The sequence below is a fragment of the Vitis vinifera genome, chromosome 10 (genome assembly GCF_030704535.1).
Source record: "Vitis vinifera cultivar Pinot Noir 40024 chromosome 10, ASM3070453v1".
Taxonomy (NCBI): domain Eukaryota; kingdom Viridiplantae; phylum Streptophyta; class Magnoliopsida; order Vitales; family Vitaceae; genus Vitis; species Vitis vinifera.
Window position 1 is genome coordinate 12,541,429 of NC_081814.1, and position 26,041 is coordinate 12,567,469.

The following is a 26,041-nucleotide window of genomic DNA, read 5'->3' on the forward strand; positions in this document are numbered from 1 at the left end:
GCATAACCTTTGTTTCCTCAATAGAGATAAAGAATGTGTGTTTGTTTTAGTAAACACCTTGGAAAGGTTAGGATAAGTAGTTTAACTTTTGATTGATAGATGTACAATTAACAGGACATTTTGAGCTTCTTTGCTAGCAAATACCCTATGTTTTGTTTTTTCAAGAACCCCTTTCCTTTGCCAACAAATAACTTCTTTTTTGTTTTTTCAAGAACCACTCTTGTAATAAGAAATAGTTTTTCTCCTAAATTCAATTTTCTAAAATATTGGGAACATGCAGAAGTTCCTCTTGATACCAATTTTATAGAAATGGAAAATTTTCTTTTCTTGCTGATGGTAAATAAGTGGCCAAATGTTCTGAGGAGATTGAAAAGAAAATAGTTTGATAAAGAGTTTGGTCAGTCAAATTAATGGATAGTTTTAGAAATGGCAGTTAACTAAGAAGGTCATTCACATAGATAGCATTGACTCAAAGAAGCAAGGTCTTTTTGAAACATAAGAGGCCAATGAAAAAGAACTTGGTGTGAATGTTGTTTGTTCTTCTCCTCATCCTAAATAAGAGCTTTCATGTTGTTGTCGTTAAGAGAGAAAGATGATACAAGAATACCTATAACTTAGCAACATCACTTTGGTTTATCTTAAGACCATATGCCAACATTACTTAATGTGATACTATTCCCTGAGATAAGATATAAGGCAATGATTGTCAATTATTCCCCTTTCAACTTTTAATGATGGATTAAAGGGTTGTGTTAATTCACTAAGTTGTTAGAATGGTCTAAAGAATTATAAACATAAAATCATGTTTATTTTTGTTTAATCAGTGGTGAAGTTAGATCAAATGAGACCCTTTGCTTTCAAAAAGACCATGTTATTGCATGAATATAGTAGACACTAAAGCTTTTTGAAGCTACCAAGATGGTAATTTTGTAAGAATGTTGTCAACTCCATGAGAAGTTGGGTGCCATAAAGAAGGTTGTTGATGAGCTCAATCTTAACTCTGAAAAGTTGACTTATGAAAATAAAAAATTGAAAGGGAGTAAGGTGAAACTAGAAAAGGAGATGAAGAATATGATAGCTAGGTTTGAAAAAGAAAAAGACGAAAAAATATTGGAGATGAGGGAAATTTATATTGGTCAACTTAAGGACTAGGTCGTAGAATCAAAGGACATTGATTTTGAAGAATGTCATTTCCATGTCTACCATCAACAGATGAGGGAGAAAATATTGAAGGTATTGGAGAGAACAACATCATGGTCAAAGAAGATGGACTAGGAGTCCAAATAAATGCTCCATAGTAGCCATTTTTTTTTATTTTTCTTTGGTCATTATGCAAAGTGTAGGAACACCAATGTATCTTTATCCTTTTTTATCTTACTTTTTTGTCTCTTATATTTTCTTTAAATAACCTTTCCTTTTACGTAAAATTATTGTTAGGTTATGGATTTTATATCAACTTTTATTTGCCATTGAAATTTGGTTACTTTTTGGCATATCTATTACTCTTGAGCCTATCTCATAGGAAGTAAAAAAAAAAAAGCCATAATGTTAGAGATGTCAATGTTAACATTGCTAAAAATAATACTTTTTCAAATTCATTATATTTCATTCCAATTGATGCATTTGTAAAGTTAGAAGCTAATATACTCTTGGATCGACTTCATTGCAAAATTGATGTGGTCTTTCCTAGTTGGGTGACATTTTCCCATCATTAGTATCCCTATGTTCTCAAATACTTAGCATGGAACGAGGTTAATAATCCTCTTACACATACATTCTTATCATATTCGTGCATTGTAACATGATGGTATGTGGCTACCCTAATGAAAACATCTTCTCTCTTTTCCTACAACAAGCCTAAAGAGGTATATATTCTTTTAAAATTGGCATTTGAGTTAACCAACATCAACTGAATTGTTAGAAATTACATTTCTGCAAGGATAATGACTTTCATTCCAATAGCCAAGGAGAATGAGGTTTTTCCCATAGGCTTATGAGAAATGGTGTGATAGGTCTATAACACTTGCGGTATTTTGTCTACCTATCATCCTTTACTCTATCCAAGTTGTCTTTTAAGAAAATTTAGACTTATCATGTGAGAAAATTTTGCTTGTCTAAAGCCTTGGGGATATCGTAGGGTCAAGAATCTATTTTTGATCTCATACCTATTGCAAAAGACTTTGAAGCTATCATTGTTCAATTGTAATATGTTGTTTTACAACTATCACCTTTGGTGTCTTAAATTGACAAAAAAATAATTATAGACGAATTAGCTAACTTTTAGTTTCCTGATATAAGTATAAGCCTCTGTTTTATCCATTTAGTAAATAAAATAGTTAATGGCTACCAAAAGAAAACTCTTTTGTCTCAAATCTTTTAAGAAATGTTGGACTATATCTATTCCTCATTGCATAAATGACCAAAGACTCATTATAGATCTAAGCATCTCTATTGGTTGATGAATTAAGGGTGTAAACCTTTGACATGAATCATTTTTTAATAAATTATCTTGCATCTTAATACATGTGAGGCAAAAATTATCCTTAAGTGATGGCTTTGTGAGTAAGTGATCAACCTTTGAAATGATTGTTCTAGAGAATCCATAGATCTCTCCATTCCCAATCTTGGATCGCTTATGGTGCATATTTCTAGTCCTAAGGCTCTCTAGATCTAATTGCAGTGGAAAAACATGACAACGAAACTATAAATCATATAGTTCTAGAGAGAATAAAGATCATACTTAAAATATAGATGATCTCATATCAATTCCAATCTAATGAAATCATATAGAATGAATCGAAAACCTTGCCAACCAAGCAGTTTTCCACTCAATTAATCTCTCTCATAGATTTAGGCATTAGAGAAAGGTGGTATTCTTTCTAAAAGAAGAGGCTAAGGATTCTCTTTGGAATCACAAAGTGAATAGCATAAAACTAAAAAGCTCGAAACCTTTAAGAGGGTTTACATAGGCTTCCTTATAGGCTTAAGTGGTTTGAGCCCATCTTGGGCTTAGGTCACTTAATCTAGCCCATTTAGGTTTTAATTAATTACTTAACCCTATTAGGTTCCAATTAATTAATTAACCAAGTCAAGAAAAACAATTGATCCAATATAACCTTGCATTTTTACCAAAACACCTTTATGAACACATATGAATCATAATTCCAAATATACCCTCAAAATCATGCCACAACAGATCCGGAGCTCGAATAGAGATCATTGAGACCCATAAGAAAACATGGGCTTCTTTATAATTGAATTATGAAATTGATTCAACATCTCATTGTAAAAAGACAATTGTACTCCAATATCTTATGAAATTGTAATAAGATACAATTTGGGTCTATGACCTAGTATCCACTACATGTAGGCTCCCTATTAATTGGTGTCTATTAATCTAAGGAGGTATATGCTATAGACTTCTTAAGATTACCTCTCTAATCCTTGAATTATATATTCTTCAATTATTTAATCAACTTACATACTATAACTCACAAGAGCATATGTCAAATTCCACTTATGGAATTACCATAACTATAAATTTCATGATCATATGTCCTTAAGATCACTTAAGAGGATACACAGTCTCAATCCCATAGGATATTATGGTGCATCTATTAAGAATATATGTTGTCACTACCTTTCATCAACAACAACCCAATTTATAGGGAATATATGACCACCTTAGGGTAGTCATGATTATAATATAATATAATCGAGGCGGGAATAGGAATGGGTTTAGGGCAAGGAATAGGGTTCCCATCCTCACCCCTTCTCTATCTCAAGTTCATGAAAATTTTCATTTTCTTACCCATTAGGGGAAGATCCCTACGGGACCCAACCTAATACGTTTTTTTTTTTTTTCATCCCTAAGTTCTATTGACCATCACATTATTTTGCTAGAAATAGTTAGGTTACTATCTAATTAACATAAAAAATGAGTTATGCAATATAAAGGCCCAAATCACCCAACTTAATTCGAATTGTTTCTAAAACCCTAAGCACGAGTCTAATGTGTATTTTAAGCTAAATTCTAAGTTTAGTGAAAATGATGCAAATTGAAAGATTCATTTTCACCAGGGTAAAAAAATGGCTAAATATGCTAAAAAGGGAGCTCCAAAAGTTATGAAGCATGATGAAAGCTTTAACAAATACAAATAGATGAGAGATAAGAAATAAATGTTATAAAGAGATTTGGAGGAGGATAAGCAAATAAGAGAAATAAGGTTAGAAGCCACAACTTGAAGTTCAATATGATAATTATAGTTTAAAATCTAGCAATAATACATGTTGTCATTGTGAGGCAAATTTAAAATCATTTCCCAATATCAGTTTTGGAAAAACTATGTATTATTTTGAAACTCAAGAAGTCAAGAGTTTAATGGTATAAATGATAGCAAATCAAAGTTGAACTGATGAAGTTATGGCTATATGAAGTCAATTGGGCATAACAGGTGTTGATCTCAAATTCAAAATGTAACTTACAGTTCAAAATCCAATTTGAAATCACACCAATTTCAAATTTGTCCACTTCCAAGTTAAAAAAGATAACTTATAATTCGAAATCCAATTTGAAATCATGCTAATTTCAAATTCAGTCAATGCCACTTTGATGTCAAGCCTCCTTTACCTTGAAAATTTTACTTTTGACACTCTACTAACCTAAAACGGGTCATAGACAAATGAAAATTGAATTATTATTATTTTTAGTTATTTTTAAGTAATTCTTTGGGAAATAAGTGACTAATAGGAGCATGTCATGTGTTATTATTTTTTTATTTTTTTACTTTCGTGTAAACTTGTATATTAGCTTTGATAAGGACTTCTAAGAGAATTTGTGACATTTATTGCAAAAGAGAATAAGACATTAAAGGTTCTTGGTTGGTTTTCTTCTTTTTATTATTAATAAAATTATCGATTCCAATTTTTTTAAATTCAAGAATGGTTTTTATGCTTTCTTTTATGTTTTGTTTCAATGAAAACACACCTATGAGAGGTAAAAAAGTCATTTGATGTGTGAAACATGAAAACCTAGAATTAAAGTTAAGAGAAACAATGAGTGTAATTGGAACTTATAATAAATTAAATGAAAGGTTAAGACATTAATATTGAAATCAAAAGACTTTCTAATGTTAGTTTGAATTGGGGATGATAAAATTGTCTATTCCTTGATATTAGAAATTATTGGTAATTCTTTATCCCTAATTATCTAAGGTTTTGTCATTATTATTTACCCCAACTCAAATCTACACAGAATGGTAAATGCCTAAATCCTGGATCTAAACCTAAATTTTAGATTCATTCATCTAATTGATATTTCAAAATGGAATAGAATATTAAAAGTTAAGGTACAAATGCAATCCTAAGGTGTATAGACCTATACCTGAAGTTAAATTGTGAAACCCCCAATCTTGAATCATTTGAATTAGAAATCAATAATTTTTTTTGCATTTTAACTATGTTTATTTTAGTAAATAAGAATTCTTTTGAGTCAACATTAAACTATCTTTGTTTAGAAATTAAACAAGAAGTAATCCTTTCAATCTAGTTTTGACTTTTTCCATAAGTTAGTCCTTTAAGACAATACAATGGAGAACTACAAAAATTATAATGATTTTTTCTTTAATTTTTCTTAACCAGAGTTCCTACATAAAATAACTTAGTATCTTCTCCTAATATAGGAACAATAAAGTTGGCAAAGAAAACAAATATTGTTTTAATAAAGAAGAAGCTTCTTTATATTTTGTTGTCCACTATTTTCTTCTTTTTTTTTTACTTAGAAGTTTGCAGAATAAGGCACAATGTTTGGACCACTTTGATATAAACCTACCAAGGGATAGGACGTGTCTAGCCAAGTGTTAGATATCTTTTAGAGTGATGAGGGATAACATTTCTTTGAAGGTCATAATCTGATTTAGGTTAACATTTATTCGCTGTGAGTTTGCTATGTAACCTGAGAATTGTCCAAGTTCAACCCCCAAAACACATTTTCAAGATTTAATTTCATTCCATACGTTATCATTATATCAAAATTTGCATAGAGGTGTATCTTGCGAGGCTTATTCTAGTTTTCACTAGCATATCATCTTAAGCTCAAAACGCATCACTTAATAATAGTAACTTTCTTTACCAATGATGAATGTCATTTTCTCTACATCAGGAGAATCCATCTTGATTTTATTGTAACTTGAATAAGCATCTGGGAAGGATAACCCAGTGCATATATTGATTGAATTCACCAATTGCTCTATATGTGGCAATGTGAAACAATCTTTCGAATAAGCTCGGTTCAAGTTAGTGTAGTCTACACAAACTTTTCACTTGTCATTTTCCTTAGGCACAACAATAGCGTTTTCCAACTAAGTGGGGTATTGGACTTCTCAAATGAATCCTTCTTCTAAGAGCTTATTTGTCTCTTGTTTTGTTATCTTCTCGTTGTCCAGTGATGACTTTCACATCCTCTATTGCACTAAATTGAATCATGAGTTTATGTTTAGTTGGTGTACTACTATTAATGAATCAATCCTCTTCATGTCTTTCACTAAGCAAAAACCATAGTATAGGACTTTAAAAGGCTTACCAAGGCTAATTTTTCTTGATCTATCAACTTAGTTCCCAAGTTAACCTACTTTCACTCTAGATATTCTAACAAGTTAACCCTTTTTATTTCTTGTATGACCAAGAAAGAGTTTGTATGCTTCCTTTCCACATCTTGTAATCAATAGAATTCTTTAACATTAAGGCCTAGCCTCTTAAAAGCTCCCTTCATGACCGCATAAAAACACTTATGGGTTGATAGTTATTCTCTTATTATCTTCATTACTCTTTTGCATGGTTGGGAACAATTTTTTTAATGATAAGTACATAGACTATTTGCATTTGGTGGATCCAAGTCTGTTTGAGTATCATATTATAAGGTGAAGATAAATTTACCACAAGAAATTTGATCATTATCATTGTCAATCCTACATTGATTAGTAAGGCAATTTTACCCTTTGCAATGACTAAATCTCCATTAATACAAATAATGAGTTGTTGCTTTAGACAATTTTGAAGTAATTCACTCCCATATTTTGCAATGTGCATAAGAATAAAATATCAATTGAACTATTGGGTCAATCAAAATTCTTTGTAACTCACAATTTGCAATCAACAAGGCTAACTAGAGCATTGTTATGGGAATTCCCCAATTTTTGTTTGAAGTTTGGGTGAACACCAAGTCTCCATGCATGGGCAATTGATTGGTGATTGTATGGACTTTTATATAAACTTGATTGACTATCTCAATATTAGTCATTTGGGTCTCCATACTTCCTTCATCAATTACTATGATTTTTTTTTCCAAAGGCCCTATTGGGGATTTTCTCTAGAGATTTTAAAGGCATATCTAACTTTTCATCACTCTTTATGGGGAATTGATGTAACTCTCCTCTCTTGAGGTACATTTCAATGACATGCATCAAACTTTTACATTCTTATGTCCATATGCTCGATGATAGGACAATATTTTTGTTGATTTTTTTATTAAATGTCTCTAATTGATTAGGTGACTTGCAAAGTTCTTGAAAAATTAATTCATAAGGAACATTCAACTTTGTAAAAACCACTTCAAATTTCCACCCATGCACTCTTCCTTTCTATTGAGAGTTACCTTTTTTGCCTTGCCAAGAGTGTTTGTTTGATTGTGTCTACTCCTTATTGCCTTGAGTATTTTTTTTTTCACTTGTTGCAACAAGTACCTTAGGATTTGTTGCAATAAGTCTTCTTCCAAGCAAACATATTTATAGGCCTCATCCATGCTACTTGACTTCTTTTTATGAAGGGATTTATAAAGGTTAAAGCCCATAAGAAGTCCCTTCTGAATGCGATCTAAGCAATTGCCTTATCATAACATTCCATTTAGACTAGGGTAGCATTGAAGTGCCATACATATTTTGGGAGCTCCTTCCCTTCCATCATGCCTATGTTGAAAAGTGGATCCATGTCTCGATTCTATTAAGAATAACACGTTTCATGAAACGAACATGGTATACAACTTTAAGGAATAATGTGTACTCATTAGGCAAATTATGGAACTAGACAAGTACTAAACTGACACACTAAAAGGGAAAGTCTTGCCCATAAAAGCGTTATTACCTTGTATAAAGGTCATGACTTGCCAAAAATGCATAATGTAGTTAATAAGATCTCTTATTCCACCGTAACTCTGAAATTTAGGATATGTGAAACCAACAAGAACTTTTATATGGATAATATGTGGAGTGAACAATGTCCTCACAAGTCCTTGCACAATTCAATTGATCAATTGTTGGATCATTTTTCTTTTCATAGAATCTATGCGAACTTTCGCCTCATTGAGTTATAGTCCTAACGCGCCTCTATCTTGTCTCTATTGACTTTTCTTCCTCATCATAAGGTGTTGAGTCTGTTTGCTAGGAATGATAGTAAGGAGTTGGAGTGGTCCTTAAGTAATGCATCAGGTAATGTCACCATATCTACTTTACCTTGAATTATTTTCCATTTTGCATCAATATTAATTTCATTTTATTGTATATGAGCTCTTATCTATTGATTGAAATGGTCTTTATGTTACTTCAAGTGGTCTTGTAATTGATGCAATGTAAGCCCCTCATACTGAGATGCTCTTGTAACTCTCTCCTCCTTCCTTGCTCATTCTCACAAATGACACCAAAATGTAAGTCTCATGATACCTTTTCTTTTCTTTATTTTGTGGTTACAAAAATAAGGGATTTACAATAGGTTTAATGGAACCATGACTTGTCCACATATACTTTTTATTTTTGTTGATATCCCTATTTTTCCGGGGATCTATTACATAGTCTTTGGGTGTTTGTTGAAAATTTATCAAACTTCACTCAAGACTCCTAGTCCAAGGGTGTCTTAATACATTTATGAATTATTAATTTCTGTTTTTATAATTGTATTATGCATATACCTTTTTATGTTGGGTTGTTTTGATTAAAAATGATGAAATCATCCCTATTTTGTAAATGAAACCTTCTACTTTTTTTAAGCTTTAAAAAATATTCATTTTGGACAAAAATGTCTCCACATTTTTCTTACAAAAATAACTTTTTATTTTAAAATATATAAGTAAATAATCACAATATTGAAGGGTATTTATGTCAAAAATAGATTATTTTTGAAAACACAAAAATCACAAGGATAGATTTATAAATATGACATCTTTCGGTCCTTCTTAACAATAATTTCTTTTACGAAGAATAAATACTTCAAGGCTTCAATTTAAATATTACTTCCATGAACCCAAAGGTTGTAATTTGCAAAATACAGCGTAGTGAGGTGGCGCTCACCATAAGATTTCGAGAAGACGCCAGGGAGCCGCTCCTTTAAATGAGTGAGCGATGTGTGCTGCTTAAAACCATTACATTCGGTACTCTTTAAGCGGCAGATGTTTCCACCGCCTTCCTCCTCCTACGCATTTCCACCCAACGCACAGCATTAGGGTTAGGGTTAGGGTTAGGTTTACGTTTTCACCTGAGGAACAGATATCCAGCTCATCGCAGAGCTCAGAGAGATTGAGAAAATGAGCGTGTGGAATTATGTTGTTACGGCTCACAAGCCCACCAATGTTACGCACTCCTGCGTCGGCAATTTCACTGGCCCTCAGGAGCTCAACCTCATCATTGCGTATGTATTGCATTTTTCTTTCTATTCTTTCTCTTTGTGTGTGAATGTGTTAGGTTTCTCTTTGTTGGCCATTCTCATGCCAAGAAAAATGCTAGGGTTTTCTCATTCTTCCTCTGCCTATTTCACTCCATATGGTTTGTTTCAAGTCTTGATTGTAGTGTTTTTTTCTTTGGCTTGCATAATATTGTTGGATCGTTTGCTTCGTTTCTGCAAAAGGATTATAAATTTTTGGTTCTTTATGTGGTTTTTAATTAGGGTTTACTAATTTTCGTTTAAACTATTATTTTTTCAGTTCTTGATCGATTTAGGAACAATTCGTATCCATCTTTTGGCCTTCCCATGTTTTGTTGTTAAATATTTTCGGGGAAATTTTTCCAAGAAAACAAATAAAGTTCAAGGGCAAAAATTTCTTCACTTTGGAAGAATATTTATCAAGATTAATCGAGGTGTAAAGGCGTAGGGTTCTTTCATTTTGGGGGAAATTTTTTTGATGAAAACTTGATGCTCGACAACCCTTTAGTTAAACTGCTTAATTGTTCCTGAACTTTTTGGGCCTCTTGCGAATTGCATTGACAGCAATTTTCATGGACAATTTGGTTTTTAGTTTATGTCCTTTGCAATGTCAAATGGTTGTCCAAGCCAGGAATCCGAAAAGGAGATTTGCTGACCTCTTTCACACTACGTTGAAAGTGCAATTCACTTGTCACTACCAGAAGGGAAAAATTTATGGCATTCCATATATTTTCACTATGTATCTATTTTCTTATTTCTTTAATATTTGGTTACCTTGGCAGTAGTTATCATGTTTCTAGCAATTTATGTATGGAGTGCATTTTTAATCTATCAACATTTTATTTACAATACGATCTGCTGTCAGGAAATGCACCCGCATTGAGATTCATTTGCTTACACCTCAGGGTTTACAGGTACTCTCTCTCTCTCTTTCTCTTAAATTAAGTTTCATTTTGGTTGCTATTAACTAAGGGTTGTAGGGGGAGGTTCTGGCAGAGGTTGATTCTCTTCCATCTCAGAAGGTGTGGGGTTCTAGCCCTTCTTCTGTGTGGAGTTCTTTTCTAGGATGGTGGTGAGAAATAAATTTAGTACAGTTTAACATCTTGCCAATGAAGTTGTCTTTTACCAAGTTGCCAAATTGTTGCTGCATGTGCAAAATGAGTGCAGAGTTTGTGGCTCACCTCTTCCTCAATTTTATGATTGCTTGGGATATTTTAAGACTTCATTTATTCTTGTTTGGCCTTTGATGGGTCATGCCTTGATTGTTGTTTATGGACGTTTTTGGGGCTTGGTGGATCAAGGCCTGGAATGCTGAGGTGACGATCATAGTTGCAAGTCATAGGTTGTGATCCAATGCATTTTGTTCTATAAAAACATTGTATATTGTCAATATGCATGGGTGTGTATTTTGTCTTAGTTGTTTCTTAAGGTTCATATATGACAAATGATTCTATGATACAAGCATCCTGACCATTTTTAGTAGTTTCTAGGGAAAAATAAACTTGATTTTTTTTTTCTTAAAATGGCCATTATATTAATTTTTTAAAATGTACAAAATGATGTTAAAAGTGGGGAAATAAAGAGACAATGATCCTACATGAAAATACTATACATGTGTTTGCATGTTAAGTATTGGAATTTGATTGTAATTATCGTTGTAATAAATGTTCAGGAGATGTTATTTAAATGATTTAAATGTTAATGTTGAGGATGATGACGAATGGAGAGGGTACCAAAAGGTACAACCCCAAAGGGAGAGGACCACCAACCTTCCCTCACCAAGAACCCACCCAATCTACAAATAGAGACTTTTGTTTAATATATTACTCTTTCTTTTTTATTTTTAAATAAATTTTTTAGAAGAGATTGATGATAAGCTTGGAAAGTTGCATGTGATCATATTTTCTTTTTTAACTATAATTAGGGAATTTTAGGAACTTAGAACTTATGATGTGATAGTATTTACTAGCAAATTGTTTGGAATTTGGAAATGAAAATTATAGTAAAAAGTTTGAGAAGCTCATTTTGTGGATTTTTAGATGGATCTATATATTTAAATGTTATATTTCATTAAGTTGATTTCGTCAAAAGTCTAATGTTTTCAAATGTATGATTTTTTTTATTTTTAATTTGCACTTTTTTTTATAGGTAACTCTTTTGTATGTTTGTATGTATGTATTGCAAAACTAAAGTACAAAGCAATAACACTTAAATTTTAGCTTAAGTGGTAAGGAGTTAGGACATGAAAGCGGGTATACCTATTTTTTCTTTTTATTTGTCAATATGTTAAAAAAAATTGTATTTGATGATACACAATGTAAGATGAAAAAAAATCATAAAATCATACGCGATGTTATTTATAGGTTGATAACCATAGCGAAGACCAATTAGAAAATAATGCCAATACCAAATTGAGAACTTTGCCTCCTATGAAGGGAAAAGAGATATTGAATATTCCAAAAAAAGGAAATGACATTTCTAGACTTGAGCATATTGTTGGTAGCATTCTTTTTTTGGTTGATTTCCTTATTATCTAATAGGCTATTCCTTTTGGATATTGTAGATTATGCTTGTTATTAGTATTTTGGCCTTTAGTAGTCTTGTGTACATCCTATATCCCTCATTTTGGTCCTTTTTTTTTTTAATGCATTGCAATTTCGTACTTCATTGGAGGGATCATTCTAATCGATAGATTTCTTTTGTTTTATGTAACAAGGATAGTCTAGTGTTAGCATTTATACATTGCATGTTCTTAGGTGTATAGATGTGTATGCTTGTTGGCTATCAATGACCACATTGAAATTTTGTGTTTTAAGGTTTTTTTATAGGCAAAAAACAAATATTTATTAATAATGCGTAATCGAAGGGTGCACCAAAGAACACATGTTGTACGTAATAAGCACCAATTTGGAAGAGTTGGATTGTGAAATTGGGTGCAAGGTGGGAAAGTTGCCTTCTTCATACCTAGGGCTTCCCTTAGGGGCCTCTCACAAATCTATGGCAGTTTGGGATGAGGTAGAAGAATGGTTTCATAAGTGGTTTTCGTTATGGAAGAGACAAACCTTTCCAAAAGGGGAAGACTCATTTTACTTTGTAGTATTCTAGCCAGTTTACCAATCTATTTTATGTCTATGTTCACCATCCCAAGAATTATAAAGTTGGGATTAGAGAAGGTTCAAAGGGATTTTTTGTGGGGAGGTCCTTAGAGAAGAAAATACACTTAGTCAAGTGGTCTATTGTTAGTAAAACAAAGTCGAAAGGAGGGCTAGGTATTCGTTCTCTTTTGTTGCTTAATAACGCCTTTCTTTGCAAGTGGTGTTGGCGCTTCTCTAGTGAAAAAGACTTGTTGTGGAAGAAAATCATAAGGGGAAAGTTTAAGGAGGAGGAAGGGGGATGAAGGTCGGGAGTGGTGAGAGATTCCTATATAGTTGGGGTATGGGAAGAGATTAAGAAGCAATGGGAACTTTTTAATTCAATGATTTCTTTTACGGTGGGTAATGGAAGGAGGGTGAAGTTTTGGAAAGATAGGTGGTGTAGCTAGGAGCCATTATGTGAGACTTTCCTGTCCTTGTTTGCCTTATTTGATTCTAAAGAAGCATGGGTAGCTGATTTGTGGGAGCATCAAGGAGAAGGTGGAAACTAGAATTTCCGTTTTGTTAGGAATCTGAATGATTAGGAGTGGGGTGTCATGGAGCGCTTTCTTTCTTTACTTCAAGGACATTCAGTGAAGAGGGAACAAGAGGATAGGATGGTTTGGAAGGGTGAGAGCAAAGGGGTCTTCTCTGTAAAGGTGTTTTATTCTTTGCTAGAGACTGGTGGTTCTATCATTTTCCCTTTAAAGATAGTTTGGAATCCTTGGATCCCTTCTAAGGTGAGTTTATTCACTTAGGAGGTTTGTTGGGGAAAGGTTTTGACTTTGGATGAGCTTCAAAGAAGAGGGTGCATTTTGGCTTGTGCTTTGTGTAAAGAGGAGTTAGAGTCCGTAGATCATATCCTTCTTCATTGTGACAAGGCAAGACTATTATGGCAGTTGGTGTTCTTCGTTTTTGGTGTACAATGGGTTATTTCTGAGTCAGTTAGGGAAACTCTCCTAAGGTGGCATGGGTCTTTTATAGAGAGAAGGCATATTAAGGCTTGGGGAGCTGCTCCTTGCATTTTTTGGACGACTTGGAAAGAAAGAAACGAGAGATGCTTTGATGGTGAGGAATTGTCCGATCAAAGGCTAAAAAGTTTATTCCTAAATAGTTTCTCTATGTGGGTTAGGGTGTATATAGGTGGTGGCTATACGCATTTGATTAATTGCATAGAGTGGTTGGGTATTGGGTGAGGGAGGGAGTTTTTTGTACCCTTTTTGCTTGGTTTACTTGTATACGACTTGTATACTTTTGCGTACTTTTTGTGTTTTTATTAATACAATCTCTTACTTATCCAAAAAAAAGGTGTATTAAGGCTTGAAGTGCTGCTCTTTCTTGTATTTTCTTGATGATCGGGAAGGAAAGAAATACAAGATACTTTGATTGTGAGGAATTGTCTATTCAAAGGCTAAAAAATATTTTCCTAAACAATTTCTTTGTGTGGGTGAGGATGTATATAGGCGGAGGATATGTGTATTTGGTTGATTTCATAGATTGGTCGGGTCTTGGTTGAGGGAGGGAGCATTTTTTTGTACCATTTTTTCTGTTTTTTGCTTGGTGCTCTTTGTATATGACCTGTGTGCTCGTGTGCTTTTTGCGTTTATTAATACACTCTCTTACCTATCAAAAAAAATAAATATTTACACTCTTATAAAAAAAAAGCACTAATAGGCAAGTAAACAAAAGAGAGAAAAACCTTACTAGGAGCTAAGCCAATCAAAATATAATAAAAAACAAGGGAATGGATACCATTACATGGTTCCATATGGCTCAACAAACAAGAGAAATTAAATACTATTTTCATTTCTTGATAAAATAAATAAAAAGAAATTACAAAAAGTGGAACATTAATCAAAGCAATTGAAAAAAAATTACATTAGACTTAAGGAGGCACCAAATCTTCAATAAAAGATACCATGATGAGGATGAATCTTCAAGATATATATCAAGAAAGGGAATTAGTATTAGTTGTAATTAAAGTAGGATTAATATTACTTAGAATTAAATTATGATTAATATTTGTTGGAGTCTAATTAGGATTAGCTAGTTGAGTTATAATATAATTAGAATTTGAGTCATATAGGTTATTAGAGTCCTAGTAAACTTTGAATGTTATAATTAGAATTAGAATTGTAACTTCGGTGTTGAGCACATTCTGGGAATGAAAAAGACCAAGGATGCCTAATATATTGTAGCATGTGGTCTCCTAGTTTTTAGGTTTAATAGGAATTTAAATAGTTAAAGAGATGAAATGCATTTCAGGTTAATGAAGATATGGATCAGAGTATTTGCTGTCTTTTGTTAATTCATGTTTGGAATTGTCTATCCCATATCCTCTAGGTGATGCAAGAAATGGGAGAGAGAGAGAGAGAGGGCGAGAGAGAGAGAGGGGGCGTGAGGGAGAGTGAAAGCGCGTGCGACGGCGACGACGATGAGACCGGCGAGGCGAGTCGAAAGCGAAGCTTCACGGTGGAATCCAAGACTTTCGAGCTTGCCCTGGATGGAAGGAAAGGTAGATGTCAGTTCCTCATCGTGGAAAAGAAGCGGGGGGTCTCGACATGGATTCGTTTAGGGCTGGAGAGCTTAGGGCTTTTCAAGGAGGGGCTAATCCATTGTATACGAGATGAAAAAGAAGGGAGATGGGAAATGGAGTGGAGAGATAGAGGCAAGCGGTTCACTCTGGCGCGGGGTTCCAATAGAGCGGGTGGCTTTTTAAGGTTGGGGGTTGTGGATCTGGAACGAAAAAACTTCTGCATTTTCTTACCGAGAGGTAGGAGGGACAAAAGAGGATGGACGGCTATGGCGGAGATGATTCGCCAAATGGAAGAGCTGGCGGGCAGAAGAATGGAGTTGCAGGAAGTAAGGGCCGGCGGTAAAACTACTATGGCAAAATCATACGCAGAAGCAGTTATGGGTTCAAATCGGAAAGGCACAACTGCAATCAAGTTGAAGGTCTCGAGGGAGGAGATGGCTGGAAACTTACAGAAGTTGGAACACTGTCTCGTCGTGAGCTGGAAGCCCAACAAAAAGGAAGATGAAGATTTGGAGAGGCTGGGAAATCTTTGGGCGAGTTCTTGGGGCTTAAAAGGCAAACTAGGGCTGGCCAAGTTGGAACGAGGTAGGGCTTTGTTGGAGTTTGAAGATATAAGAGAGGCTCACCGTGTGGTCTCATCGGGGAGCAGAGAGATGGGAGGAGTCCACTTAGGGTTGGATTTCTAGAATCCAAAGACGGGCTGTTGGGTAGAGGAGGAGATGGTACAGGAAGCATGGGTTAAAATTTTCGGTCTGCCAGTCTCGTTATGGAGCCCGGTGATTCTGAAGAAAATAGGGGAGGAATGTGGGGGATTTGTTGAAATTGACGAGCGGACAAGGTCGATGGGGGAGATTCAATGGGCTAGGATACTGGTCAAAATAAGAGGCGAATTTAGACCGAGTATGCTAGAAATTGAGGTAGAGGAGGAGGTTTACTCTTTGGCGTTATGGTGGGAGATTAGGCCGGTGGTGAGACGGATTTTCTCTGCGGCGGAAATCAGAAGGAGAACCGAGGACAGGGGTGACACGTACTCACGCGCGTGGGGAAGGAACTGATAGAAGCGGGAACCGAGGGACTGCTCCTGCCAGATGATGGGAGGTTGCTGCAGGAAAAAGGGCCTGGCTTAGAACCCGGGAACCAGATCCATGGCTCGATGCCCCGGGAATGGGCCTATTCGGATGGAAAAATGGTTGGGTCGTCCTCATATGGTCCAACTATGGGCCTTAAAGAGCAGGAGAAGGATGGTGGGCTGGCTAAGATAGACAGGTTTTTGGGTCGAAAGTTAAAGGATAAAACAAAGGTGGCTGGTGAGTCAGAGGCTGGCCCATCGTCTAGTAATTGGGCTGCTGAACTGGGCTGCCACTCTTTTGTTGTGATGGAAGGCCTGGAAAGGGATGGCCCAAATGCTACCCAGGAGAAGGCTGGTTTCTTGGGCCGTTTTATCTCCAGAAAAAGACCCACTCCAGAGGATCCTTTGACGTGCTGGGTGCCAGAGGAGATCAGAAGGGAACAGAGGGATGATGGCTTCTCCATGACTGATCGAGCGCTTGAAGAAGAAGCTAAGAGGTATGCCCTGCATTCCTATCCTAAAGGAAATCGGGTTATGGGGACATTTCTTTCTCTCTCTTCTAATTCTGATCGGGCTCCGGAGGGGGAGTCTTTCGATCGCCCAGGGGGTCGAGTGAAGATATGGTTTGGCAGACGGATATTGGTAATATTCAGGTGGGTTGTATCAGCCAGCAAGAAGCAGAGAGTCTAGAAATCCCATTTGCAGAGATTGAGATTCACTCGGCGTTGATGGAGATGAATGGGGATAAAGCCCCTGGCCCGGATGGTTTTACTATAGCCTTCTGGCAAAACGCATGGGACTTTACCAAAGAGGAGATCATGGAAATGTTTAAAGAATTTCATGAGCATAATTCCTTTGTTAGGAGCCTCAACAATACTTTTTTGGTGTTGATACCTAAGAAAAGCGGGGCGGAGGATCTGGGAGACTTTAGACCTATCAGTCTGTTGGGGGGTCTCTATAAACTTTTGGCTAAAGTCTTAGCTAATAGGCTCAAAAAAGTGATTGGTAAGGTGGTCTCTATTGCTCAAAATGCCTTTGTAATGGGAAGACAAATTCTGGATGCGTCCTTAATTGCTAATGAGGTGATAGATTCGTGGCAGAAGAGAAAAGAAAAGGGCCTTATTTGCAAATTGGATATAGAAAAGCTTATGACAGCATCAATTGGAATTTCTTAATGAAGGTCCTTCAAAAAATGGGCTTTGGGACCAAGTGGGTGGGATGGATGTGGAGCTGTGTGTCTTCTGCTAAATTCTCTATTCTTGTTAATGGAGTGCCAGCTGGGTTTTTCCCTAGCACTAGAGGGCTTCGTCAAGGGGATCCTCTATCCCCTTACCTCTTTGTTATGGGAATGGAGATTCTGGACGTTCTCATCAGGAGAGCGGTGGAGGGGGGATATCTTTCAGGGTGCAACATTCGGGGTGGTAGTAGAACTTCATTGAATATCTCCCACCTATTTTTTGCTGATGACACAATTGTGTTTTGTGAGGCGAACAAAGAACAAGTCTCATCTAAGCTGGATTCTCTTTTGGTTTGAAGCGGTTTCGGGTCTTCGAATGAATCTAGCTAAAAGCGAAATCATTCCAGTTGGAGAAGTGGAGGAGATTCTTGAGTTGGCAACTGAGCTAGGGTGCAGGGTGGGGTCTCTGCCTTTCCAATATTTGGGTCTCCCTTTAGGGGTCCCCAATAGGGCTTTTCTATGTGGGATGGAGTGGAAGAGAGGGTCAGGAGGAGACTTGCGCTTTGGAAAAGACAGTACATTTCGAAAGGGGGGCGGATCACTCTTATAAAAAGTACCTTGGCTAGTATGCCAATCTACCAAATGTCTATCTTCCGTATGCCCAAGTCCGTTGCTAAAAGAGTGGAGAAAACCCAAAGAGATTTCCTATGGGGGGTGGAAACTTGGAGGGAAAAGTTCATCTAGTTAAATGGGATGTGGTCTGTACAGAAAAACTCAATGGAGGGCTAGGATTAAGGAGAATAGCCACTCTGAATAGAGCCTTGTTGGGCAAGTGGACTTGGAGGTTTGCGTGTGAAAAGGATAACCTTTGGAAACAAGTGATTTCTACGAAATATGGGCAAGAGGAATATGGTTGGAGGGTTAAGAAGGCTAGTGGGGCGGTTGGAGTTGGGGTCTGGAAGGAGATTATGAAAGAATCTGAATGGTGCTGGGAAAATTTGGCTTTTCTAGTTGGGAAGGGTTCCAAAATTAAATTTTGGAAAGATAGTTGGTGCACTGATACTCCGTTGTCCCAATGCTTCACCCACCTTTTTGTCCTTGCCGTGCATAGAGACGCCACGATTGAGGAGATGTGGGACCAACATTCGGGCCAAGGAGATTGGAATCTTGTTTTTGTGAGGGACTTCAATGACTGGGAGATGGATATGGTGGTGATTTGCTCCATACTTTGAGGGGTCATAGGCCTTCCCTGGAGGATGACTCAGTTAAATGGAGGCAAGGAAGAAATGGTCTCTTCAGGGTTAAAGAAGCTTACAGGATGTTGGACAAGCCTAAGGCCACAGTGTTTCCCGCAAGGAGAATATGGGTGGATAGGGTGCCAACTAAAGTCTGCTTTTTTGCTTGGGAGGCTACATGGGGGAAGGTGCTCACTCTGGATAGACTCCAGATAAGAGGGGTGCAACTCCCAAATTGTTGTTTTTTGTGTGGTTGTGAAGAAGAGAATGTAAATCATATTCTTTTACACTGTATAGTGACTAGAGCCCTATGGAATATTATTTTTGGGTTGATAGATATTAAGTGGGTCCTCCCAGAAACTGTTAAGGAGGCTTTAACCTCCTGGAGGGGTTCATTTGTAGGGAAGAAAAGGAAACAGATTTGGAAATCCATTCCGTTGTGTATTTTTTGGACGGTCTGGAAGGAGAGGAATAGGTTAGCCTTTAGGGGGGGGTGCGGTGAATATTCAGAGATTAAAGAATTCTTTTGTTTGTAATTATGGAATTGGGCCAAAGTGTATTTAGGTGAGGAGTCTTTCTCCCTTATAGGTTTCTTGGAGTGGATAGCTTCCACTTGAGGGGAGGTAGTTCTTTTTGGTCCTTTTTCTCTTTTTGAGGCTGTAGCCGTCTTGTATACTCCCTGTATGCTTTGTGGCGATTAGCCTTTCTAATGCATATCTTGTTTACTTATAAAAAAAAAATAATAATTAGAATTAGAATTATAATAGGTTATTAGAGTCCTAGTAGACTTTAGATTTTTTAGAGAAGCCTATAAATAGGCTAATCAATGTAAATCAAAGGGATGAATTTGATGAATAATATTAGACTTTCTTTCATTGCAAGGTTGCAACCCTCAATGGTGAGACTCCATTGATTTTCTTCTAGGTGAGGCTCCTAGAAGGCCTTAGTGAGATTCTAAGGTTTTCCATATTTTTTTCATTGTTTCTTCTTTCTCTCTATTTCTTATCTTATAATTTTCTCTACCATAAAATTTATTCCTTGTTCCTCTCCTTACACCCTAGAAATAAAACCCTAGCCCACCTACCCTTGAGTGTAGGCAACCATCCTAGGGTTGTCCTACATCATACCAATTCCTTGAAAAAATCACCTTGTTCTCTACAGTCCCAACATAGTTGCGAAAACGCTATGGTGAAGCCATTAGGCCTTGAAGCTTTCTCTCTGCATAAATTGGACTAGGCAACAGAGATTTCCTCCTCAGAAAAAGGAATCTTTAGTCTCCTAGAATCCTTGCTCCGCATTGCTTCAAAGTTCATCCCACTAATTTTGGGTCTCCAATCTTGTGTTTTAAGGTTATTAGGTCAAACACCTAATTTCCATGTTGGTTGCTCATATGGGTTTCAATTACCTTGTTATGGCTTTTAATGTGCTTTTAAGTGGGTTGGTCAATTAATTACTTCCAACTCCCGACTCTCTCTAAGTAGCTTAAAAAGATGAAATTGGATGAAGTAATTTGACTAAGCTTGTCTATTTTATGAAGGCAGCTTGTTAAATTGTTAATTATTTTGTTATTGGAATTGATGTGTGAACAGAAAATATCATTGACTTACTGCAGAAGAATTTGGCTTGTAACAACATAGATGATGACTAAAGTCCAATAATAGTTAATTTGAATCAAAATATGACAATTCATGAAGTTTATTTGGTGTTAAGTAAGATTATTCTAAACCTAATAGCTGCATGCCTGCAGAAATGAGGCCAAGCTAACTGATATGTTCCTTCTGATAAAAATTAACTGATGTTTCATTGTATGAACTTTGATTCTCTGTATTTTGATCATTACAATGGAGAGAATCTTGTATTAGATTTTTTAAGATATTTTAATTATGTTCCTTATGCACTAAGAAAATTGCCATGTTTTCTTTGCATTGACTTATATTCTGTTTTTTTCTTTAATCAGGATTTATGTTCTGTTTTCAATCTTTATCTGATAAAAAGTAGAGTTCATTTCATTGTTAAAATCAGAACTTTTTTATTCCAAAAGCATGATTGCAAAGGTCAAGTTGACAGAAAATTATTTTATTTGCAGCCTATGTTGGATGTGCCAATATATGGGAGAATAGCAACACTTGAGCTTTTTCGCCCCCATGTAAGTATCATCTTGTGACATATAGAAAGCTTACTTAGTAGCATTATAATCATGCTTTTTATGCTAATACTATTGCTTGCTGTTTTGGATTCTAACAGGGCGAAGCACAAGATTTTCTATTCATCGCAACTGAAAGATACAAGTTTTGTGTTCTTCAATGGGATGCAGAGAATTCTGAGGTTATTACAAGGTTTAAGCATGAAACAGAAACAACATTTACTTTAGTGTTCATTTCATTTATGATGTTCCGTTTGCTAGTTTACCACTATTTTAAGTTATTACATTTTCTATGTAGAAGGCATGCATCTTGTTGAAAAATGAGGAATAGCTTTGAGTCTGATTTGCTGTTGAATTAGATGAAAATTAAATCAGAGAATAAGTCAAATATTTTATAGATTATTGGTGCACTTCAAATTTTATCCAGTTCCTATTTTTTGGGCCTAGATTTTATCAGGACAGTTGTTTGATTTCTTGTTTATTCCATATACTCTTTAAATACCTTTGTATACCAATTCTTCATTACTGAATGAGGATGACAAATTTTCTAAAACCTATGTTCATGTTGGAGCTAGTTTCCTTACTGGAGTTGGCTTAAATTGAAATAATAATAAAAAAAAAATTCTTTTTTCTTCTGGACTTTTATTGTTGGAATCAGAGAAGGAAGTTTTTCTTTGTTTGGTTTATTGAGAGTTTAGCTAAGCAACATAGGAGTGGATCAAATGTCTGGAGTGATCAAAGAAGAAGTTTTTGGAGAGTCAAGGTTAGCGCCTCTTCAACAGCTGCTGCTTTAGAACACCACCCATGGAACTGACAATAATCAGTCAATTCAAATCACCACCCATAAGCTGAATGGACAGAATTTCCTTTGTTGGTCTCAATCAGTGAAACTGTTCATCAAAGGTTGTGGAAAATTTTGTTGGTTTGACTAGTGCAATCAAGGCACCAAAGGACAATGATCCATTGCTTCCTACATGGGATTCAGAGAATTCCATGATCATGTCATGACTGGTTAAGGAACTAGGAATTGGTTGGATATATCTAATTCTTTTAACAATAAAGGATTTATGGGATGCGATGAGTTAAACATACTCTGACTAATCAAGGAATTCATGAGATTAAGCAAGGAACACATGATGTAACTATATGCTATGACATTTTGAATAGACTCTAGCAAGAATTAGATTTATTTTACGATTTTGAGTGTGTTTGTGCTATTGATAGTGCTTGATTCCTTTGGCATAAGGTTATTGCGAGTATTTATGGGACACATCCTAATGGATGGAACGCCAACATGGTGGTTAGATGGTCACACAGATGTCCTTGGAAGGCTATTGCTCAAGTTTTCCAGGATTTTTCCCCTTTTGTCCGCCTAGTGGTGGGGAATTGGGAGAGAATTCGTTTTTGGGAAGATCATTGGTGGGGTAACCGATCTTTGTGCTCTCAATTTGCTGGTCTTTATAGAGTTATTTCTGTGAAAAACCTCACTGTCTTTAATGTCCTTGACAATTCCTTTCCAGTGTCTTGGAATTTTAATTTTTGCCACAATCTCACTGATTTAGAAATCGATCTCCTTCAGAGTTTAATGTCTTCCCTTAGTTCAGTGTTTTTCTCTCCTGCTATGGCAGATTCAAGAAAGTGGTCTTTGTCATCATCAGGCCTGTTTTCAGTGAAATCTTTTTTCTTGGCCTTGTCAAAAGTCTCAAATCCTATTTTGATCTTGTTCCTTCTGGCCAAGTTCTTATGGAGTTCAAAAGCCCCCTCAAAGGTTAAGGCCCTTGCTTGGTTAGTAGCACATGGGAAGGTAAACACCAATGACAAGTTGCAATTGAGAAGACCCTACAAATCCCTCTGTCCTCAATGGTGCATTCTTTGCAAAGGAAATGGAGAATCGGTAGACCACATTTTTCTTCATTGCCCTATTACCATTGGACTTTGGCACAAGTTGTTCAATCTAGCAGGATTGGCTTGGGTCCCTCCAAGGAGTATTAAGGACATGTTGGTTATTGCTTTTAAAGGCTTGGGGAACTCTTTAAGAGGCAAGACACTTTGGCAAATCGCTTGCCTTACTTTGTTATGGATGGTATGGCAAGAGAGAAACAATAGGATTTTTGAGGATAAGGGGAGAACGGAAGAGATGCTATGGGACTTGATTATGTTCTTTTCCTCTCTTTGTGCCTCGTGTACTGTAGCTTTTAGAGGAGTTCCTCTAAGTGTTTTACAACTCAACTGGACTGCGGTTTGCGCTTCAAAAGTTTGAGAGTGTTGGTTTTTTTTCTGTGTTTTTAGTTTTCTTTAGTTGGGTGTTTTCTCTTTTGTTCAGTTTTTGTTTTGTGGGAAGGACCTCTCATCCTTCTTTTGGTTTCTTCTCTTTCTCTTGTTTCTCTTCTTTAATCCTGTATCTTTTCCTCTATTAAAAAAAAAAAAAGATAGTGCTTGATTCAAGAAAATGTTGGAAAAGGAATGGGCATTTGAATTTCTTGCTAGGCTTAACAAGGAACTGGATGAAGTGGGTGGTCGAGCCACTAACCTTGATTCGAGAGCTGTGCTATGAAGTTAAGAGAAAGGCAAGTAGGAGAAATGCTATGATGAGAAGTCGATTCAAGAGGTGTTCTATGAAGTTAGGAGAAAGGCAAGCAGGAGAAAGGTTATGATGAGAAGTTCTATTTTTTCTACCACAAATAAAAACTCAGCTTTATTTACTATTGCAATTGAGACTGTAACTGGTGCTAGTGGTCCAAAAATTCAGCAGAGAAGTGAAGGAAAAAGGGAAGGTGTGGTGCAACTATTGCAACGAGCTGCAGCACACCAAGGATACCTGTTGGAAACTTAATGGGAAACCTCCAAATTTGAAAAACAACAAATTTCCTGAAAGAAATGGCTGAGGAATGTAAGCTGTAGTTGAAAACCAAGCTGGAACTGGCTTAAAGATTAATTTGGACAAAAGTATGGTAATTCCGGTAGGGGAGGTGGAAGGGGTGCTGGAAATGGCGGCTGAAATTGGGTGTAGGGTGGGGCAGCTGCCTACTGTTTATTTGGGGCTGCCCCTTGGGGCGCCAAATAGGGCCTCTTCCGTTTGGGATGGGGTGGAGGAGAAGGCTTGCCCTTTGGAAACGTCAATATTTATCCAAAGGAGGGAGAATTACTCTTATAAAGAGTACGCTGTCTAGCATCCCCTCATATCAAATGTCGGTTTTTCGTATGCCTAAGTCAGTGGTAAGAAGGATTGAAAAGCTTCAAAGAGACTTTTTGTGGGGTGGAGCTAATGGGGGGAACAAGGCTCATTTAGTCAGATGGGAGGTGGTGTGCGCGGATAAAGAAAAGGGAGGGTTGGGTCTAAGGAAACTTACTCTCTTGAACAAAGCTCTCCTTGGCAAATGGATTTGGAGATTTGCGTGTGCTAAGGAGGAGCTTTGGAAAAAAGTGCTTGAGGCTAAGTATGGGAAAGAGGAGCTTGGGTGGAGGACAAGGAAGGCAAATGGGGCGTTTGGAGTTAGAGTTTGGAAGGAGATTCTGAAGGAGTCCACTTGGTGTTGGGAAAATATGGGGTTCAAGGTGGGAAAAGGCAACAGAATAAGGTTTTGGACTGACCTTTGGTGCGGTAACAATGTGCTGTCCCAAGGCTTCTCGAACCTTTTCTCCATGGCTGCCCATAGGAATGTCACAGTGGAGGAATGTTGGGATCAGAATGTGGGTCAAGGAGGGTGGAATTTGAGGCTGTTAAGGGACTTGAATGATTGGGAGTTGGGCTTGGTGGACAATCTCTTAGTTGAACTAAGGGATTATAGTGTAAATTTGGAAGATGATTCGATTTTTTGGAAGAAAGGTGAGGACGGGCTGTTTAAAGTCAAAAAAGTGTATAGTGTGTTGGTAAATTCTCAAGGAGTGGATTTTCCTCATAGCAATGTTTGGGTGGACAAAGTCCCAACCAAAATTGCCTTTTTTGCTTGGGAAGCTACTTGGGGGAAGGTCCTCACTTTGGATAGGCTGCAGAGAAGAGGGTGGCAATTACCTAACCGGTGTTTTTTGTGTGGGTGCGAAGAGGAAACGATCAATCATATATTAATACATTGTACAGTGGCAAAAGGGTTGTGGAACATCATTCTTGCGTTGTGTGGTATACAGTGGGTCTTTCCAAATTCTGTAAAGGAGGTTCTTAGTAGTTGGAAAGGCTCTTTTGTGGGGAGAAAAAGGAAAAAAGTGTGGAAATCCATCCCGTTATTCATTTTCTGGACTATATGGAAGGAGAGGAACAAGCTAGCTTTTAAGGGGGGTGTGCTGGCTTATCAGAAATTAAAAACTTCGCTTGTATACATTATTTGGGGTTGGGCTAAAGTGTACATTGATATGGAGTCGAAATCCCTAATAGGTTTCTTGGAGTGGTTAGCCTCCAAATAGGGCTTGGGTCGTGTTGTTTTTTGTTTGAGGGGGTGGTAGTCTCGTATACTTCTTGTATGCCTTGAGGCTTCTTTGCCTTTTTTATATATATATCGCTTGCTTATCAAAAAAAAACCAAACTGGAACTATTGATAACCATTTAGTAAGGAACAACTAAAGCACTTGTACAGGTTGATAAATTGGTCCCAACTCTCTCAAAATCCATCACCCTCCTGCTCATTGGCCCAGAAAGTTATCTCACTGAATGCCTTACACGCTTTTTTGTCAAATCAAGTCCCCTGAATCATTGATTCTAGGCGTCCAACCGTATGACTAGTTTAGCTGGTTTGTTCTCAACATATTCACCTTGTTTTGGTGGTTTTACAAGTAAGGTTGTTGATGGTTCTTTATCCACAATTGCAGAGAATGTTTCAATTTTTTTGTCAAAGAATCTTACTTTAAATTCTGTTTTACATGTGCTGAAACTTTCATGTAATCTTTTATCTGTCAATCAACTCACAAAAGACCTAAACTGCATTGTCAAATTCTCACATTGTGGTTGTGAATTTCAAAATCTATGTTTGGGGAAGACAATTAGCAATGCTAGGAAGATTGATGGACTATACTATTTGGAAGGGAATGTTATTGGTGGTGGACAAGCTCAAGGAGCGAGTAGAGGTGATATTTCT

At 36.5% G+C, this 26,041-nt stretch overlaps 1 protein-coding gene across 1 annotated transcript in view; it reads left to right on the forward strand.

Annotated features, from left to right (window-relative positions):
* The first annotated feature begins 9,291 nt into the window (after positions 1 to 9,291).
* LOC100256664 (DNA damage-binding protein 1) overlaps positions 9,292 to 26,041 on the forward strand; it is a 50,361-nt gene continuing 33,611 nt past the window's right edge. Inside the window, exons 1-4 of the mRNA XM_002280699.4 lie at positions 9,292 to 9,672; positions 10,550 to 10,598; positions 20,919 to 20,978; positions 21,077 to 21,168. Of these exons, the coding sequence (XP_002280735.1) occupies positions 9,569 to 9,672; positions 10,550 to 10,598; positions 20,919 to 20,978; positions 21,077 to 21,168 (305 nt within the window). The 5' untranslated portion in view covers positions 9,292 to 9,568. The remainder of the gene's footprint in view (positions 9,673 to 10,549; positions 10,599 to 20,918; positions 20,979 to 21,076; positions 21,169 to 26,041) is intronic.